At 43.5% G+C, this 20,481-nt stretch overlaps 1 protein-coding gene across 1 annotated transcript; it reads right to left on the bottom strand.

The window, feature by feature from the left end:
* Positions 1 to 3,540: 3,540 nt before the first annotated feature.
* Positions 3,541 to 19,066, bottom strand: SLC13A5 (solute carrier family 13 member 5). The gene is made up of 14 exons (XM_062592804.1): positions 18,999 to 19,066; positions 18,183 to 18,267; positions 17,821 to 17,928; positions 15,253 to 15,381; positions 14,185 to 14,321; positions 12,708 to 12,916; positions 10,593 to 10,764; positions 9,238 to 9,360; positions 8,469 to 8,681; positions 7,553 to 7,674; positions 7,172 to 7,290; positions 5,743 to 5,904; positions 4,334 to 4,471; positions 3,541 to 3,675 (listed from the first exon to the last, which is right to left on the bottom strand). The coding sequence occupies exons 1-14, from the start codon at positions 19,064 to 19,066 to the stop codon at positions 3,541 to 3,543; spliced, it is 1,920 nt and encodes a 639-aa protein (XP_062448788.1).
* Positions 19,067 to 20,481: the final 1,415 nt, after the last annotated feature.

Raw genomic sequence — 20,481 nt, forward strand, 5'->3', positions numbered from 1 at the left:
AATATTAGCATGAGCAAACCCTGTATAACAGCGGACCATACCATGATTCTGCAGGTTTGAGATATTCATGTTACTTCCAACATTTGTAAGAACTGCATTAGCAACTTGGTATCCTGAGAGTAGCAAGGAAAAGTCAACGATATTCTGTAGTATGAACAGAAAATAGGAAAGCATTAAATTAGCTCCTTAGAGGTGGCACTGCTTACTGTTACACCAGCTGTTGGCATGGCCACGAGCCACTGAAAGTCATGCTCTGCTCGCATATGATAGAACAGGAACTGCTTGCTGATTCAGCATAGCTGAGAGCAACCATCCGGACAAAGCCCACGCTCAAGATCCTCCCACCTTCTCTGTTGGCTTCAGTGATGCTTGTTTTGAAGCCAGGGAAAATGGATTCTTTCATGCCTTTACACCACCAAAATGTTTGTATCTAAAACCAAGACCTTTTGAGGAAGAGGAAAAAAAAGCCATCCAAGATGAGTATCTGTCATGATTCTTACCCTGCAATGCTGGGAAGGAATGTAACCTAGCTCCAGTAACAAAGCAGACTGGGCCTTGCATCACCCAAGGTAAATAGCAGGGCACGGGAACAGGACGACACGCATGCTTGATCCTGAAGAAAAGCCTGTTTGTGCCTATTATACTGAAAATTTTGTACAAGATTAATTTTTAAACATGTTTTTTTTTCTTTTTTATATAATCTTTCCCCCTGAAGTGAATGAGATTGCTTTTGGAATGTGATTTGTTCCCCTGTGATCATTTTCAAAGATGCAAACTCGAGTTATCAGCCAGCTGGAGAAAGAGGATGAACCATAGATATGTAGGTCTGAAAGTACTTAAAACAGTTGTCCAAATCTCTGGTCAGCTCTGATTCTCTGTGGTGTGTACCCTCCCAGATCTTATTTGGCTTATGGTGGAGCCACCACCATACTACAGTGAAAGATAACACAGAAATAAGTGTCCCACTGTGTCCCACAGGAAACAATCCATGTCAGAGAGAAGACAGTTCTACTCACTTTTTATTTGCCAGACTCTGATTCTTCAACTCACCCATTTAAATTAAATACAGAGGATGTCATAAAAGTGTCTCAGAAAGAAAGATTTGCTATTTGGAGGACCGAGAGGTGACTGCACAACAGTTACAATACAACCAGAGTTCTTTATTCCACATATGCACATTCCTCCTTCCCTGCCATTCCTATCAGTACATCTCTGTGTGTGCCTATTCAGTGAAATAACATTTGGTTTCTACTTGCATAGCAACACAGAGAAGCTATTCCTTAGCTGAGATGAGGGCACTTTCTCCTCTTCAAGAAACTTTCAGAACATTCCCTTCTGCACATGAGGCAGGGAAGTGCCTATTCTACAACTTTTACAGTTTTTAGAGCAGATTTGATCTGTGTGTACTGACTCAGGCAAGTTCAATGATAGCCCTGCAATGCATGTTCCATACACGTTGCTTGCAGTGGCAAAGAGGAAGCACCATGAATTACCATGCAGTGGTGAAATGTCCTCATATTGCAAAGTCCATGAGTGACAACAGAAGCCAGAAAAGGCCTCTTTCTCAAATTTACTTAAGTACCTACAGATGTAAATAGATATTGAATGGTGCTTTCCAAAACACAGAAACTGCCCAACTGTCCCTAGTTTCATTTCCTTCAAACAAATATTGTGATAAGCTTCAGCTGGTGACTGTTATCTGTCACCAAGCCACTTCTTGGCACTAGAACTGGTCTCTTCCTTAGACAGACTCTGCATGAGGAATGGTGTTTATCCACCACAAAACCCTGTCACTAACTTGCTTTGCCCTGGCCCTGCCAGTTCATGGAAGAAGTAACAGGCTGCACCACAGGCACCCAGCTACAGCTAGACAAAAATACTTTTTTTGGAGGCACCAGAAGCAACAGTAAGTGGAGAGTTTATGGTGCCCAGCACCTTGAAAGAGCAAAAAAAGATACAGGCACAAACATCAAATCATTATTGAAGTTGTTTTCTGCTCAGAAAAGCACCTGGTGATTTCGTGGATACATACTTTCCTCACTTTGAAAGGCAAAAATGTGAATTATTTTTCCAGCTCTATAAAGAACAGTCAAGTTAATAACAAAACTATTAGATATCTCACGCACATTACCATGTTAGATGCCAGACCCTGCACCCTTTATCTTGAGGTGGGGGATTACTAAGGATGCAGAATTTGGCCCTTATGTCCCCACCACAGTCTTGTGAAGTAGGTAGGTACCATTAACTTGTTTTTCAGAAGAGGAAACTGAGGTGAACAGAGGTGAATTGACTTGCCTGAAGCTGCACAGCAAATTTGGGAGCAGAATTCAGGTCACACCTGCACATCTCTCCACTGTAACACATTACCTTACCTTACCTCCCTCTGACTTTGTCTACAGGGTTAAATCAAAAGCATCCAAGTATTACTGGCAAAATGCACCCAGCCTAGCATGAGTCTTTGTGCAGACCTCTGCAGCTTCAGAAATAATAGCTGCTACTCCAGTTGTAAATAGGTGCCACAAAACACTTTTCTCACAGGACTTGATCTCCAAAGTACATGAGACAACTCCCATTGCTGTTAGCTAGCCCAAGACCTAAGATCTGGGTCCCTAAAAATTACAAGGCTGTTTCCACTTGAATTCAAGCCTTTTTCAGGCCTTGTCTCCACTCCAGAATTCTACAGTTAATTGATAAAGCACTTCAGAGGCTAATTAAGGTACTTACATACGGGATGTGAAGTCCTATGGGTCACCTATCACTTCCAAGTTGGCATTAACAAAGCACTAGTTGGAATGTGAATACACGTGTACCTGAGGCCAAGAGACAGATTGGCTCATGGTCTTGCCAGTGCCACAGTGCAAGAAAAATAAAGCCATCCTTACCTCTTCATTGCCCAAGACAGGAGCAGAATCATGGCCAGCATGGAATTAAGTTACCGCAGGCCTCAACAAAGGTATCTAAATGCAGTGAGACTTGGGAGTGAAAGCAGGCCAGTGGAAAACATCACTGGAGGTTGACTTGAAAGGATTCCACCACATAGCTGAGGCCAGACTAAACTATCACATAACATAACTGAACCCCTTCTTACATTAGACAAGTCACAGCAGGTATTTCTCTGTGCAGCTGCTGACTTGTGGATGTAAGAATTAATTAATGAATTGTCAGCCCTTCCATGAATCCAGTGTTCTGTGTTAATGAACTAGTCATACAATAGTTCAGCCCATTTGATACAACGGCCTGCCTTCACTTTATTTAGAGCTAGATAAATTCTAAATCTCCACCTTGATTGGAGACACATTGGATCACTTGATCATGCCTGTGATCCAGACACAGATCCTTGGGGTGATAAATTAAACAGCACTTTTGGCTCCAGCATGGCTCCAGTAAGTTTGAATCTGGTCATGCCGTATCTGATGTTTGACTCCCAAAAGGCAGCAGACACCTAACCTTGGATCTGAAATGGTGACAAGACTCTATTTAGGACTTGGGGCAATGGGGATTAGTATGAAGAGTCCTTTCCTTGTTTAACAGGTGCATTCTTCACTGCTCACTGCTTAGTGTGTTGTTTGCCCAGGTTGGGAATGTGTCCAGGTCAAACATAGGTCTTCCCCATGTGTTGATGGCCAGCGTGACACAGAAGACTCCAATGATGTTCATCACTATGCCAGATTTAACCTGTGAGGAGGAAAATCCAAACCAACAACAATAACCAAACACCAGAAGAGCAAATAACAGAAGATTTGCTAGGCCTACTTGTACATACATAAGAAAGAAACATGGTCAAATTAATGCACAGAAATAGCCACTGCCCTATGTTCTTGCTTAGGTGGAAACACCAGGGAATGCACTGTGCAAAGCCTTTGAACACTTTGCTGTATAATTAGTGCAGGAACTTTAAGAAATGTACAAGTTGCTTTTATTAAAGAACAGCTTCTGTCCCCTGCAAGTCTCTAGTTAGAAAACTGGCAACATGCGAGCACAGAACCTGGCACTGTGGTCTGGCAGGCAATTAGATGACCAGAACCTAAGGCAACTGACTGATACCTTCTGCTTTCAGCTCCAGAGAGATCATAGTTAAGCCTTCAGTTACACTCACCAGTTCCCCAGAAAACACTGGAAGGCATTGTCTGCAGTCAACACTTCAGGGATGCAAATCTTTATTCTGATATTAATGGCTTACAAGAGAGGGACATCTGATGTTGGTTACTGCCCATAAGAGCCCCCTAGTACTTTGAAAGTACTAAGATAATCTAAGAAAATTAAACTTACATCTTATTTCAGGATAAGTGCAATGGAGACTTTCAGATAAAAAATGAGGCAATTATCATCTTACCATATCCAACACACGGATGTGGCCATAGGAGAACACTATCGCATTTGGAGGTGTTGCAACAGGTAACATGAAGGCAAAGGAGGCACTGAGAGTACCAGGCAGCATAACATACAAAGGATTGATCTTGATAGATGTGGCCTGCAGTGAAAGGGAGAGGATCATCATACTGGAGGCATTTCACAAGGAAAGCTAAGAGAACTTCTAGACACATGGGCTTAGCTCCTTCCCGAGCATTACATCACCAGAGTCTGTTTTGAGCATTTTATAGTGGAATCTGCATGTGGTTAAAGATAACTTTGCTCTTGTTCACTATCCCACAATACTTAAAAGCACTGCTTGATCCTTTCCTGATGTTTGTTTGCTGCATCGTATAATTTAGAGTTCTGGTCAAATTTATCTAGTGATCTTTTGTTCGACCTCAGACCATTTTTTCAGAGGGTTTGCCAGGTTAACATAGGGATGTGATTATAATTACTAGGCATGTGGAGTAACACCTGTAGAGTAACACCTGTAGACACAAACTTAGTGGGATTCAGAACTTAAGTGCCAATTTAAGTCACTGATAGCTCAGCACCCTTGACTGGGTAATTTTACCTGAATGAAATGATCCAGAATAAATTGGTTCTATTTTCCAAATTAAAGAACAAAATAACCTGTTTTTCTCCCTTGTGCTTCAATGTCAATTCTGCTCAGAAAACGCAGAAATTACATCTGCTTCTAGAGCAAAACTTATCAGGTTTCCCTCCTTAAAGTTTAAAATTGCTCTGACATTTTGTGAAAATGACACATTTTTAATAATTGGGTCTACCCTTTTCCATATGCTAGCATAAAAACATGATGAAAGTAATATCCAAAGGAATGAATAGAAAGTCCTGGATTTTTTTTTCCCTCAATTTTCAGTTGCTGGTTCAAATAGAAAAGGACTAGAAGTAACTGATGTTTGGTGACCTGTGTAAAAGAAGTGAGTCTCACTTCACTTTCTCCAGCACCAAGGGGTACACCATACAGATGAGCATTGCAGTGGGCTTGAACTGACTTCGTTTTTGGAGAGGGTGAAATGGGACAGGCATCTTTGATTAGTTCCTTCCTCTGAGAAGCTGGTTGCTCAGGGTTCAGGCATACAGATAGGGCAGTTTGGAGAAAGCTGGCATTCCCACTATCTCTCTACTTATGTGGCTATAAATATGACAGTGATGCCAGGGATAGAAAATCTGACTCTGCTAATACCAGCTAAAGATGCAATCCATTAAGCTATGCTGTCAGATGGACTGCTTCATTGCTTGCCTTCCAAGTAACATCACAGCAGCATACAAGACAGGAAATCTGATATTGCTTTGCCACTAGACTGTCACTTTATCTCTGTTCTTCCAGTTGATAGGCTAATAGGATGGAAGTAATTTTAATCTTACCAAGGACGAAAAGACAGGTAGGAAGAGAGTGGCTGTGGCAACATTACTGGTGCATTCAGTGAAGACAGCTATAGCAAGTGAAATTATTACAGCAATGGCCCACGGTGGAGCAGATTCTAGTGGAGTCATCTGCCGACCCAGCCAAGCTGAGAGCCCAGAGTCCTGACAAGAACAAAAAGTGTGTTTCAGTGAGGCTTAGAACCCTTGGCTTAGGAACAGAGAACTCTCACTGTGTATAACATTCCTGGTAAATAATCCTAAATGATGCCTGAAATCAGATATGTGAAAGGCACAGCTAGATCACGCACAAATTGAAGAAACAACATTCATGAAAGTAAAATGATCTTTCCTAAACACTAAAGGAAATTCCTTGTCAACTAACATGATACTCAGTCCCACTTTCCCGATTTTCCTGGAACTCAAATACTTGCTCAAACTTCGATTACAAAGTGTAAAAAGTGTAAAAAAAAACCCCAAAGTTATGTTTTTTGCTAAACAGAAACATGACATTATTGCTGAGACTACTGCAAATACTTAATGAACATTTCACAAGATTCCCAGTATAAGTTTCTAAGGTTTCTGAAGATCCTGACTTTGTATGAGTGCTCTATTTTTAACAGAAATCGACTCAAATAGCTTAAAAAGCCTTCTGCTATTGAGACCGAATGGACAGGACCACAGGCTGTGGCCTCCAGATCTGAACACACTGATAAATGGTGCACTCCAGAGCTTTCATTTATCCTACGATTTTAAAAACTTACTAGACAAAATTTAGACTTCGATAGGAATTTTTCCAAAAGCCTGGCACTGTTGAAACCTAAAACTTTGATTTAGGCCCAACATAGCAGTGATGAAGGAAACAACATGGTTGGCCTCAAGATTCTTTCCTGTTTCAGGAACTCAGCTGCCTTTTTCTGTGAATTCATGAACATTGGATCAAACTATGGGCTTACAGAATGCAGTACATTGTCCAACAGCAGCCACTGACAAAAGATTCAAGAAACCCCACTGTAAAAAATTATGGAAAATATCTACCTACCAGGCATTTCTTCCTAACTACTTCTGTATTGGTTTAAATTTGAAGATTTATATCCATTAAATGTACCTCAAATGGTTCTGAAATTTTCATGTGTGTTATCTATACTTCTATTTTCCTAGACCAAGCTGGGACCCGGGCAATAACACAAATAAGAAAGGCTGCTCTTCTGGTTTGTTCAGCCAATAAAGACCCAAACTACTTGGTAGACTCCAAGAGCTCAGACACAGTGAAGAAATTTGGTCATAGAATACAAATTCCTGAGAAGTAGGCACAAACAGTTTTAGATCTTTACTGGGTCTGAATTTGGATGCATGCCCAGTAATATGGGACAATATAACAAATGAGGGAAGTCTGCCTTTGAGTCAGAGACCCATGTGTGTCAGAACATACTGTGCTTGCATCAGCCAAAGCGAAGCCTCCTCCCAGCAGCAGCACAATACTCCAGGGCATCTTCCTCTGAACTGCGTTCCACTCTAGCAGCGGGGCTGATAAAAATGGCTTTGTCAAATCTGAAGCAAGAAGTGAAAAGGAGAACACTTGTTGGGGGAATGAATAGACTTTGGCTCCTGTGCTACAAGACACTAGAGAGAGGGCAGGGGCATGGTATTGAGAGACTCATACATCTCAGGGTAGTGGTGGTGAGTGGGGACCGTGTGCCAGCCCTGACCAAGAAATGAGGGATGAGGGAAGAGGCATGCAATTCCAGCACGTGTTTCTGCCAATACCATTAGCTAGAGCCTGGCAACTGTTTCACAGTTCCCTTTCAAATACCTTCTTCAGTCTCCTCAGGGTCAGAACTGCTTTGATTCCATTTCATGAATTTGGGTTTACTGGCAGGAAGGATAAACAGTAGCAGGGCAATAAAAACAGCAACAGTGGCATCACTGACAAACCTAAAGAAGAAAAAAGGAGGTAGGTTAGAAAACAGGACCCTGTTGGCTGCCTTCCAGCACTACAAGCACTGTTCTATGTCATCCAGCTTGGGGTTTGTACAGCACTTAGCACAATGGGTCATTAGTTCATGACTGAGGTCTCTCAGACCTGCCACTACACAAGCCAGTAATAAATGAAACCAGCTATAATACACATTAATAACCAAAGATAGAGGTCATGATGCCTTCCTTCTCTGTGGGGAAGCCAAAGATTCAAAGGTTATAGCCCAAACAATGATGCGGAAAGAAAGAGCCTGAATGATTTTCCTATTACACCTGTTATGTTCTTAACAGGGCACAGATGTTAGGTAAAGAAGACATTCAAATCACTGAACTAATTTTCCAGTAGGCTCTCTATATACTATATTTTTTAGAGATGGTACTACCAAATGTTTAGTGACACCACAACTGATTAGAGATCATACAAATCAAATGTTCATGAGTACATCAGTGTGACTGAGACTAGCATTGCAGAATTTTCTCTTCCTTTTGAAGGTTCAGCTTGCACCATGTCTCAGTCTCTAGGCTTCATTATAGCATGAACTGTCAAGGATCATTGGCTGATCTCACACGTGAGAGGTAGGAACATGCCCAGCAAACATATGAATTCAGAAAAGTTTGGGATAAATGGCCCCATAAGTCAAAGGGGAGTGTAAGAGAGAGGGAATGTGTTCATTGCTAAGATGGTACAAGATGAAAAAAACAAACAAAAAAAAAAAACAAAAAAACAACAAAAACAACAAAAAAAAACTTACTTATCTCCTCTTGGGAAGAGTCTCATGGCCCAGCCTGTTACAAAGCCTGGGTGTCTGCTAAACCACAACAGAACCAGCAAAACAAATATCGCGATGATATTGAATTCAGCATAAGAGATTGGGCCTAATTTCTTCATTTCTGCCTTCAGCATGCTGTATGCAGCTTTTTCTTTAGCAGTTTTCTCTGTCCCGCAGCCCCAGCTTTTTTTAAAGCTTTAAGAAAATGGAAGGAGAAAATACTGTAAGTATTTAGATATTAGAGGGATTTAACAGGCTTGCCACTCTGAAGTTGTTCCTCCTGGGCGCAGACACCAACCAGAGCAGAGGTCAGGAACAGAGAAATGAACACAGCATCACAGTATTTCATGGGGATATGCAGTTCTCACAAAAGGATGGGATTTGTGAATGTATGTAAGTCTCTATCAAATTTGGAGTAATCTGGGATGAAAAAGTCAAGTTTTGAATCAACAGCTGCAAAACAGATGTGCTAGTTTTCCTCAGCCCCCTCTTCAGGTCAAAGATCTCATGCACAGAGTTGAAAAAAAAAAAAAGGTGATTCTGTCTGAAAATTAAGAATACCTAAACATTTTGTCTTAGTGTAACAGCCTCCTGAATGAAAACAGGTTTCCAAACCTCAAAAGTTGCTGTGAAATGGAACTGCTGTCTGCTGTAAAATGAATAATGTGAATAACTTGTCACTGGGTTTGTTTTATCCAGAAACTTGTTCTCATTGAGCTGATCTACCCAATATCATGTAGTTCATACTTACTTGAGGCCCATGAAAGAGCACTGTAGCCAAAGCCAAGCTAGTGTCAACATCAGAAGCATGTTTGGGAATGCAAACCCAAACCAGGAAGCAAAATTCACGACATCATTATTGTTGGGGAACAACCTGGAAAGAACAGAACAATGCTTTCTCTACTGTCAAAATGTTTAGGAATCTAGCCTCTCTTTAACATGTGCTAGTGAGAATTAGGTAATCCAGGACAATCATTACAAATAATCACAGACATCCATAGCCTACTGAAGTCAATAGGAAGACTGCCCTGGATTTCAGAGCACATCTTAAATCATCCTCAGTTAATTTTCATTGCATTTTACTCTGATGCATATAGCAGCTCATTGTTGGTATTTTAGGTCTTGGTTAGGCAAACACTGCTGAAAGATCTCCTACACCTTCTAGGTACCTCTTACTTCCAACACATCTACTCATTTTTTCTCTGACAGTATGTTGTTTTCCTCCTCCCTGTTTGTAACCCTCAAAGAAGGGCAAGAATTTTCTCCTCCTGAAATTAATAACTGCACTACTGCTAACTTCAACAGGAGCCAAAGATGGCTTCATTCTTTTAAGACAAAGTAGCAGGGTTTTAGCAGCAGCAGCTTTTAATTCCTCCCTACATCCAATAAAATCTGGAGGAAAAATATCACTAGCAATTTTTCAGCTGGGTCTTAAAAGTTCCATTTTGGCGAGCTAGGTGTTAAAACCAATGGTTAAAATTGGTTAACCAATTGGTTAAAACCAATGTGGCTGCTGAGACTCGAGTCCCCCAGAAGAAAGCAATGTTGAGGGATTGGTGGAGTCTGTAGAATTTCTACTGCAGAGATGATTGCATTTAATTCAATTCTCAAGCTCATCTTAGCAAGAGAGTATTTTGTGCATACCTACTTTCATTTACAACAGGATCCATGCAATTTCCACAGCCACAGCATGGAGGAATAACGTTACAGGAGTTTCCATGTTATTTTTAGCTCTCTCTGGTGTGCTTACGAGAAAAGTTAATCATACATTCTTCTCATGCTCCTCACTGCAGTTCCTCTGCTGATGTGCTGCATTTTAATTGGGAAAGATGAGGCAGAAGATACCTCATGATCAACCAGCTCTCTGCAGATTACTAGCAAGTATTTCCAAGCTCCTCAGGAGACCTACAATACCAGCACCTAGCTGCCTAAGAAAGGCTGCAACAGAAAAATGAGGCCCATCACTTCATACACATTCCTCACTCTCACTTCATCAGCTGGTTATTGCTTAGAGTTTGCAACTGAAGCTGTCAACTAAGACTTTAGTCTGTTGGTCTGAGAAACAGTGAGATAGTGTAAGCAGGAGAAAAAGCAAGAACAACTTACTGATTCATTTGGCCTTTCAACACCAAGTTTGGCCCTGTTCCAGTGAGCGTTGCAGTTCCTCCAATGCTGGCAGCATAGCATATGCAAAGTGTCATTCCCTTGCATATACGTTTCCTCCTTTCCTTTTCCTCAGGAGATGTGGAATCATCAGGGACTTGTCCATTGCTTATGACTATACGAACACACACAAAAAATTTGTCTTAGGAAAAGCAAGGGAAGCAGAGAGTTCAAGACAGGATCTTACAGGCTCAGTGTTTCTGGTTTGTCTGTCATTTATTTTAATTAATAAAAAACCTCTCCAAACCAAACCAAACCAAACAAAAAAAACCCAAAATAATATCCCTACATGCTTTAGATCACATTCATGAGGAGCTGAAAACAGAGATTGTCTAAACATTAAAGTGCTAGTGCAAGATTGATGGCCTTGGTCTACATGACTCAAGGATACTGTGCCACAGCTCCCCAGCAGCAGCAATTTCCTGTTTCACAGAGCAGCTTAACATTGTGCAGATTTTGCAGTTACCGGAACTCTTTCAATACCAGAGTAAGAATCCAACTAGCTTTAACAACTGTAGAGATGGCAGAAAAAACAAACAAACAAACAGAAAAAAATTGTCTGACATAACTGTTAAAGTCGGTATGGTATGCCCGTTTACATCAAATATGAATTTTGCTGCTATGTCCATTGTTCTCTGAGGTTAACAATCTGACTGGACTAACTGTGCAGGACAATTCAGTTCTGGCAATTACAACTAACTCAACAATGCTAAAGAGCATTTTTTACACACACAGGTTACCTTTACTATAAATTAGGGATAAACTAGTCAGCAAAGCCAAGCAGTTACTTCTAAGTGGACAGAAATCCAACAAAATTATTATTATTGGTCTGACAGTAGAAGTCTGTTTTGGGGAGTCAAGAATCAGCACTAAAAAGAGCATTTGCAAAAACGAGAACTTATTTTCAATACAACTGTTCAGAAGCTAGAAGCTAGCAACCTTACAGAGCACTCTGTGACCAACTTGCATCTTTGTAGACTCACACATCTCACATAAGTAAGATGCCTGAGCTTCCCATAATCATAGTGCATTCTGCTTCCACAAGTGAGGTAAGAAATGAATTCAGAGAAGATCAAGGTCATATCTAAACTATGCTTCAAGGACCAAATGCATATGGCAGTTGTGACAGCCTCATAATAGGGCAGTATCTGGCCACACACGAGCGCCATTCTCCCGCACTTGTCTTCAATGGACATGTGAGCCACAAGAGGGAATGGTATGTCCCAGGCTTGAATTATGGGACATAGTATGCACTGCCAGCATTTGCACTCATTCTTGCGCAGTCACACAGGGAATCATGGCTGATTAACTTGCTAGTTCAGTGAAATCACATCTCCTTGAAAATTCCCAGGACAATCCTTCCTCCTCTGAAAGAAAAAAAGCACCATAGCTCTGTTTATCAGTGATACAACACAGCCCTCTGTGCCAGCACAGCAAACCAGCAAGATCAGAGGGAACAAATGTGTGTGTGGTTCAAGACAAGTGAAACTTACTGCAGAGTCAGAGCACAGACAGGTGTCAAGCATAAGGGTAAGATCATATTTTAAAGTTTTCCAAAGACTAGTTTATCTACCAAGAGAAGAGAAAGCTTTCGGCCAAATTACACTGGATCCTCTCTTATACATAGCTTTTGAAGTATTTCTCCTTCTTCCCTGCATCTTCACAAACAATCTGGTCAATACAGGAATATTTATTACATCAGGAACAAAATAGATTGAGATTGCACATAGGTTTTCAAACATTCTTACATGATTTAGGAGCTCAATCCCCACCAATAATCACAAGATTCAGAAAGCGAGGTGCTGGGGGGCGTTTCTCACAGGATATGCTTTTCACACCCCTAAGCAGGGAGTTAATTGCAAGGAAATTGTGAGGGGATGAGCTTAGCTTGCGGGAAAGAACATAATAATCTGTGTTGGATCTAGAACTAAGCACAACAAAATGACAGCCACCAAAATTGGAAGCCATTTTGGAAAACCTAAATGTGATGCATTTCAGGGTTTTCATTCAAATTACCATTCTCTCTCCTTGGGAAAGGTCTCCTTAGCCGTCCCTTACCCTGCACTGAAGTGGGATCAGATGTGTCCTTTTCCTCCAGCTCAATCACTGCATTAGTTTGCCCGCTTGCTTCTTCTGTCTGATCCTGATCTGTGTTGTCCATTTGATCCAAGACAGCCTGGACAATGGGAACCATCATAGCAGTGGTGGCTGTGTTACTTATCCACATGGAGAGGAAAGCAGTGACTCCCATGAATCCCAGCATGAGGCTGAAAAGAAAGAAACAGGCAGAGGAGAAAGGAGAAAAAAACACCCGGCTAGGCTTTATGGCCTAGAAAAGCAGAGCCCAGACAGGGATGTGTGTAGCCTCCAGCAATGCGAAGCAGGAGAAGACTCCCCCCAGGACAGCTCTGCTGCCTTTACTGAAGGAATCCCAGAAAGGCATTTGATTCCTTGGTCTGCACGTGATTAATGCCCAATGGCAAGCACCTAGATTTTAGCCAGATTAAAATAAAATAAAATGGTAGCTCTGTAAGAATAAACCACAAAACAACACTATTTCTCTGATGATTATCATTAAGATAGAAAATGACACTAGGATCTTGCAAATTTGGCTTTTGTCTCTAAATGCAAAATAATGGATACTGGATGCTCTTCACCACCACCATCTTTGCTAGACTGAACTCTAGTCACAGAGCTGGCACCACTTAATCATCCCCCAGGTGCTGACTGTATCTCCATTCACAGAGATGGTGAGGAGGACCCTGCATCACTGATGGCTTGGGGCCTTGATTGAGGGCATTCACCTAAACAGTGAGAGCCAGCACATTCAGTAATAGGTCAGCTGGGTAACAATAGTGCAGTTAACATAGTTTTACAGAGATTCTGCCTGAAACAGAGAGCACCGGTAGGATTTATCTCAGCTGACTTCAGACATGAAAAACACAGGTACCTTGATTCTACGTACTGCTTTGCAGTTGATGGGCACTTTTTGAGCATGAATCATCTGCCCTATTTAGATATCAGGCTTCAGGTGAGATAAACCTCATCTCTGGAAACACCTGTCCCTTTTTGATGACTGCACAGACTAGCTATTTGAATCAGAAGTGAATGCTTGTGTTTAGAAAACTGAATTCCATCTGAACACTCTCATCTAGGGATCAAACCATGAACTCAGTGGAAAATGTAGGAGACTACAGTTAGGGGCTGAAATTAATATAAAAATATTTTAAATCCGTTCAAGACAACTGAGAAACTCCAAGCTTGAACCAGTTCACATTGAATCTGTGGAAATGCTCCTCAACTTAGGGCAGAGCTAACACCTGGCCATGCTTTACTCACAAGTGTTCTCCTGTAATGTTGTTCTTGGCTACAAGACAATAAACTGTTCCTGCAGACAGATTTCATCCCTGGTAACTTTGTGTAAGGGCAACAAAAAAAGTTATTGGAGCTTCCTTTTTGTGCCAACCATTGCACACTCTCCCTGGGCCTCAGCTGAGTTGGTGCAGGATAGAAAGAGGTCATGTAATGCTCTTACAGTGCAGGTTTCACCCCAAGCATCAGCAGGACCTTCAGCGCAATCCTTTTGTGGAGATTCCACTGTTCAACAGAAATTGCGACGATCAGCCCCCCAATGAAAAGCATATTTGTTTCCTTTAGGTACTGCAAGCACACCTGAAACACAGAAAAGGTAGGTCAGGGGCCTCAACGTAGCCTCTTGGTGGCCTCACCAGCACATGTTGCCTTCTACACTCCTAAAGCCATTCACCACACCAGGCCCCATACCAGCATCAGCAGCAGGAGCCTCAGAGCTACTTCCAATTTCCCAAACTCTTGATTCTTTGTTTAGGTGTTGAACTGGCTAGTACAAAGATTTACTACAGCATACACATTCTTTTTGGAATCACTAGGAGTTAATAAAGTACAAAGTGACAGCAGTTTTCTAAAAGATTATTAGGGGTTTAAAGTATTGCGTAGGTACCAGGGATCCTAAGCTCCAAAACAGATTTCTCAGCACCCTTAGCACTCATACCCTTCCTTACTGCCTTCTTGGCCAGTCGTAAGCCTGAGATACAGTACCTAAGAACAGCTTCCTTCCCTTGGACTAGAGCACTACCCTGCCACTGGCACTCCCAGCCAGGCATCTTTTAGTAGAATGAGCTTTAGAGGGGACAGTGGGCTTGCTGGCAGCACGCTGTCTACCCTTTCAGAGGAAGTTTGTCTCATGCATTTTGAAATCTCCCATAGGACACATCTGCACACATCTCATAAGATAGGTATGAACACACAAGCTTCAGCATCAGACCTCTCCTACTGCATCAAGAGTAACTCCACAAGCTGCTGGCATTAGAGGGATGTTCGTCAGCAGGATCCACACTTAAGAGATGGACTTTCTCCGCCATCACCCCAAGCCCCACACCCTTTACTTTCTGGCAAAAGATCATTTAGTTCAGCATATTCACACACACGAATGCTGAATACTGCTTAATACTTTCAAGAACAGTGCCACAGAAGTGGAAGACTTCACTATTAAACTTATTTGCTGCACATTAGCTGGGGGATCAGAGCAATAGCTACCCTGTACTGGATCTGAATTAATCCTTACAGTTTTAGAGTCCTGAACTCCAAGTAGAGGGAAAAATACAACAGGCATGAGGGAAGTAACAGCCAGCGGGATAACTTCAGTGCACCAGTACACAGCCATGATGATGATGATATATGCACATTTGGCTTCCTGCAATACAATGGAAGACACATTTAAGCATAGACTGTTCTTAAACGTAAGAAACACACTCCTATCTCTTATAAAGGGACCAAACTTTCTGTTGTCTGCAGCTTAACAGGGTACGCAGAAATAGGCAGTAGGGACATGAGGATTTAAACTGTTATATTCTAAGTCTTGTTATGAAATCACATGCTTAAAAAGATCTGTTTGGCCTCACTGGTTGTTCTAATGCACCCATATGGAATGCTGGGTGTGAAGGAAACACACCTTCCACAGGCAGGTAAGTACACTGCTGAGTTTTAAGCTGCCCCTTGACAGCTGGTGTAAGCAGCAGAGTCCTAGGAGCTAAGAACTTTTAATAGCATTTATGGATTTGGGCATTTCTCTTTTGAGTATTTATTTTAAAATGGATGGCTAAATTCACCCATGTGGATGATTAGACTGTCTGAAATTCATGAGTCCTTGTGGTGAATCTGGTCAGACATCTGAAGCACTTGGGGAACTCTCTTACCTTTTCTTCATGGCTAAGCACATTTTAGTATTAAATTACTTTCCCAAATGACATTGCGCTTATTGAATAAGGGAATTCCCTTATTCAACACAAGTTGATCAGCTATTTCTGTTACCTAGCCCTCCTTGGCTTATACTTTTAAAATTGTTAGGAGAAGCAAGCATTCATCAACTAAGAGTAAACAGAGTTTTAGAGCTCAAGTCCAAGTGTACTTTATTTCACAACTTGCTCATATTTAGAGTATGTGTTTATAGGATCTTACTCTAATGCAGCAAATGAGACTTTATTGCAACAATAAATAGTGGTAAAGTGACTTTTAAGCTGCTCTAAGGTGACATTTATAAAGAGGAGTGTTGTCTTCCTTTCTTTTGTTGAGAAGCTTTTTAAGGAAATAGAAAATATGGTAAGTAATATGATTTCTTTTCAGGTTTAGAGGAAATTAATTACAGGACATGTTTTGAAAGGAATATTTCTTCATAGACTAGAAGATATCTGACAGAATTTATATGTTTCTTCCCATAATAAATGTGAGATGAGCTTATGATACAATTTTAAACTGTACAACAGTAATTAAATGCTAGAACTGATGATGGTTCATCTGTTGCCACTAGGAAAGACAAAACAATTCTAAGTGCCTAAAAGAGAACACTATTTTTGAATAAAACAGAACACAAAAGAAATACTTGTTTGGTAAAGTGGAGAATAAATAATTTCCATAAAGTTCAAAAATACAACTATGCTTATAAATAAACTACAACAACTGCAGCCAATTCAAACAACCAAAATTCTATGATTAAAAATATATGTATAACTGTGATTTTATATATATAGAGACAGCCAGACAGTCACAGAGTGTTTCTTTGGCATCTCTGGACAGTTCTTAGGAAACACAGTGATCTGCCCTCTCCCTGTGAGCAGAAAAAGTGGTTGCTGATGGAAACGTTACGCTCCCATTGTGAAATACAGTAATTTCCCAGATTAGAGTGGTGACACAATATTCCCACAAATATTGGAAAACTGAAGAGAAGCTTATTCTTCAGGAGAATCTGGGGATTTCCCAGATTCAGGGAAAGCTTCAGGGAAAGCTTTCCTAGTACTGATCACAGCAGTCCCTAACAGTGAGAAATCAATCTTTCTGTGAAGCACCTGCGTTCAGCCGAAAGGCAGGGTGACATTATTCCACCACGGAAATTTGAAGGAGTAGCAACGCTGTTTGCACACAGGCACGAGGCTTTTTGCTACTTTAAAACACGCTGAACACCACAGGTCCTTCAGAAGAAAGTTTGGTTTTAGCATTAGTATTATTGGAATTGACTCTCTTGGGCTGTAATACTGCCAAGTGAGGTTTCACGCTCTGCTGGAAGGCAGCGAGGGGTCACGAAGCAGTCGTCGGGGGCACCGCGGGGGGGGGCACCATGTGGGGGTACCGATGCCCCACGGCCAATGCAGCGTGCCAGACCCTGCCCGCTCCCGTCCCAGGGCACCTGGGCGGGTCGAGGCAGGCGAGGGGCTCCGGGGCAGCTCCCCGGACGGGGCGGGCGGGGGGCGCCGGGGCAGCTTCCCCGGAGCTGGGTGGGAGGGGCGCCGCCGGGGCAGCTCCCCGGACGGGGCGGGCGGGGGGGGGCGCCGGGGCAGCTCCCCGGACGGGGCGGGCGGGGGGCTCCGGGGCAGCTCCCCGGACGGGGCGGGCGGGGGGCGCCGGGGCAGCTTCCCCGGAGCTGGGTGGGAGGGGCGCCGCCGGGGCAGCTTCCCCGGACGGGGCGGGCGGGGGGGGGCGCCGGGGCAGCTCCCCGGACGGGGCGGGCGGGGGGCGCCGGGGCAGCTTCCCCGGAGCTGGGTGGGAGGGGCGCCGCCGGGGCAGCTTCCCCGGACGGGGCGGGCGGGGGGCGCCGGGGCAGCTCCCCGGACGGGGCGGGCGGGGGGCGCCGGGCACTTACCGAGGTGGGCACGGCGAGCGGCAGCGGCAGCAGCAGCAGCGGCGGCAGCAGCAGGAGCATGGCGGCGCGGTAGCGCAGCAGGCACCGCAGGCACGTCGGGGCCATCCTCTGCGGGACACGCGGTCAGGGCGCCGCCGCCGCCGCCTTAAGTACGGGGCGGCGGGGGCGACGCGGCCCGCCCGGCCCTCGGGGGCCCGCCCGGCCCCGGCCCGGCCCTCGGGGACACCGGGCCGCCCTCTGCCCCGCAGGTGCGGCCCCTCGGGGCCAGCACGAGCCCCTCTGCCCCCCTCTACAGCTCCAGTCGCCGGGGTGTTTTGAGATAGTCCTCCCCGTTGTCAGTGCTTATGGGAAGCTGCTACTACCGGCAGATCCTCATGCTGCATATTCACTGGGGGGACTAGCGGGCTGCCACAAGGCTCCTGCCACGCTTGGACTATGGTTGTCCTCCTGTCAAGGGAGGATCTTGCACTCATTGAGGCAGTGGTGAGGAGGGAAGGAGCTACTCTGGGGAGCTGGAGAGTTAAAACCACAGTGGGGTTCTCCCCACAAGGACGGTCTGGGCAGGCACGCATGGCTGTGCTTCACGGCCTGTTATTTTGTGAGGGCTTCTGTGTCCATAATCTGGGTTAAAGATAACCCAAAAAAGTTAACTCAAAGGTTATCTTTAATCCAGCTCAAAATTTCAGTGATTTGGTCTATAGCACAGCCACACAATCAGATGTGGTGGGGCGACTGAAAGGGCAGCAAGCCTGATCAGAAGGGCAGAAAGGGACAGCTCGTGGCACTGAGGGAGGGACTGAAAGCTGGATCAAGGACAAAGAATTGTTTGACATTTTGTGCCTTGCTTTTGTCAGCAGCCCCCTGAAACTGATGGAGGCAGGAATCATCTTGACAATTTGATCCTGCAAACTCTGAATAAGGTCTTACCAAGGGGTTACTTGCAGAAATAAAGAATTGCAGATCCCCCACTAAGTAATGAAGGAGCTCTGACTACAGCTTTCACTATTTGTCCTCTCCTGACCAGAGGGACTTGAGCGACAGTTCAAAACAAGACACTTCAGTGTGGCTGTTCTGTTTGTAAAAGCAATGAATGTCCACTCAGAAATATAGTAGCCAACCGGATCTGTACAGATTCCAAATCTTCAACCCTTTAACAGCAGTCCCTCTGGGTAACTTACCAACACCGAAGAAACCTCACGCCCGTGTAGAGCCTAGCAGAAAGTGGGGAACCAGCCAAAACTTGCATTCCTGTGGCCAATCTCCAATGAAGAAATGCTCCCTATTGAACAACAACAATAAAAACTCACTACAAACTCTTGAATCAGAAAATGCAAAGAGTTAACTCTAAAGGAGGTACTAAGGCTAACTTTATCTAAAAGACCAGTGCAAATGTGATCTGCTGTCTTGTTAAAGAGATGCAGTGCAGTAAATAAACAATCGTGTGGCAAGTCAGTTAGCTAGTCCATATCTCAGTTTCCCTCTTTGTCAAACGCAGACAAGGGAATCAATACTTCTTTATTGTGCAGAGCCTATTTGAAGCTTGCCTTCACTGTGCCATCTGAAGTACATTCTGTGATACGGAACAAACCAAAAAAAGGCTTCACAAAAAGAGCAAGCGAGTGCATACTAGGAAATCAGTGTGAAAGATCCTGAAGTGCCCTCTTCTTTGTCATGCAGGGCAACCACATAGGTGGAAAAAAGAGTATTAGGTGAGAATGAGAAAGAAGATGTCTACATTCAGAAGAGGAGGCGGAAAAGTTGTGCAGAGCATAGTTGAGGTAGAGGAAGGGGAGAGCAAGACTGGATGAAATGGGGGAGGAGACCAGTGACAATGCAGGCTGAGGCTGGGCACTGCTCTCGAAGGTTTCAGCATGCTCCAGCACACCCTCCTCTACAGAGGACTGTGTTCGATTTGGCAAGTCTTTCAGCAGTTCTCTGTCCCCCTCAAATCTGTGCATACAGCTCAGATACATTTGGTGCTGCCTGGATCAGAGTGTACTACAGAAACAGCAACTTTTTCACGTAACTTGCCCATGAACTTCCTCATTGGTGTGCCAAGGGGCTGAAAGGAGGACAAAGCTTTGGTCGCTTGCTTTCCGGAACTAGTCTGACAGGCAGGCAAAAGGAAGCTGCAGAGACCATCATGCTTATAAAGCCTTCAGCAGGAGAAGTTTTAGAGGGTTCAAAAAGAGCATTAAAACAAAAATCTCCCACAGTCTGAAATTCAGCTCACGGTAATTGAACACTAACTGCAGGCCTTCAAGAGAAAAATCCTTCTCTCTAGTCGGTACTGCTCTGAATATAGCAGAGACCAGAGCAGTATTTACAAGACTGAGATAGGTGGTTTCACAGCCTTTAACTACTGCTTTAAAGGCAGGAGCTGAAAACGGCTTTTGGTTGCAGACACCATTTGAAAGCTGAAACTTGTGGCAGCCTTTGGGCTAAATTCTGATACCCCGTTGCTGAATAGTATCTTGCTCTTACAGAGTTCTTCTCGGTAGTAATTTTCAAATTGCATTACAAAGAATGTCAAATCTTTGTGTTATGAGGAGACTTAGGCACGGGGCAGTGACATGGAGTGGAACTGGGAGCTGAGTCAAGTCTCTTGTATCTCAAACCCTTTCACCAGTTACCAGCCCTCCAGCTCCCATTTGCTGCTGT

The sequence above is a fragment of the Rhea pennata genome, chromosome 20 (genome assembly GCF_028389875.1).
Source record: "Rhea pennata isolate bPtePen1 chromosome 20, bPtePen1.pri, whole genome shotgun sequence".
Lineage (NCBI taxonomy): Eukaryota > Metazoa > Chordata > Aves > Rheiformes > Rheidae > Rhea > Rhea pennata.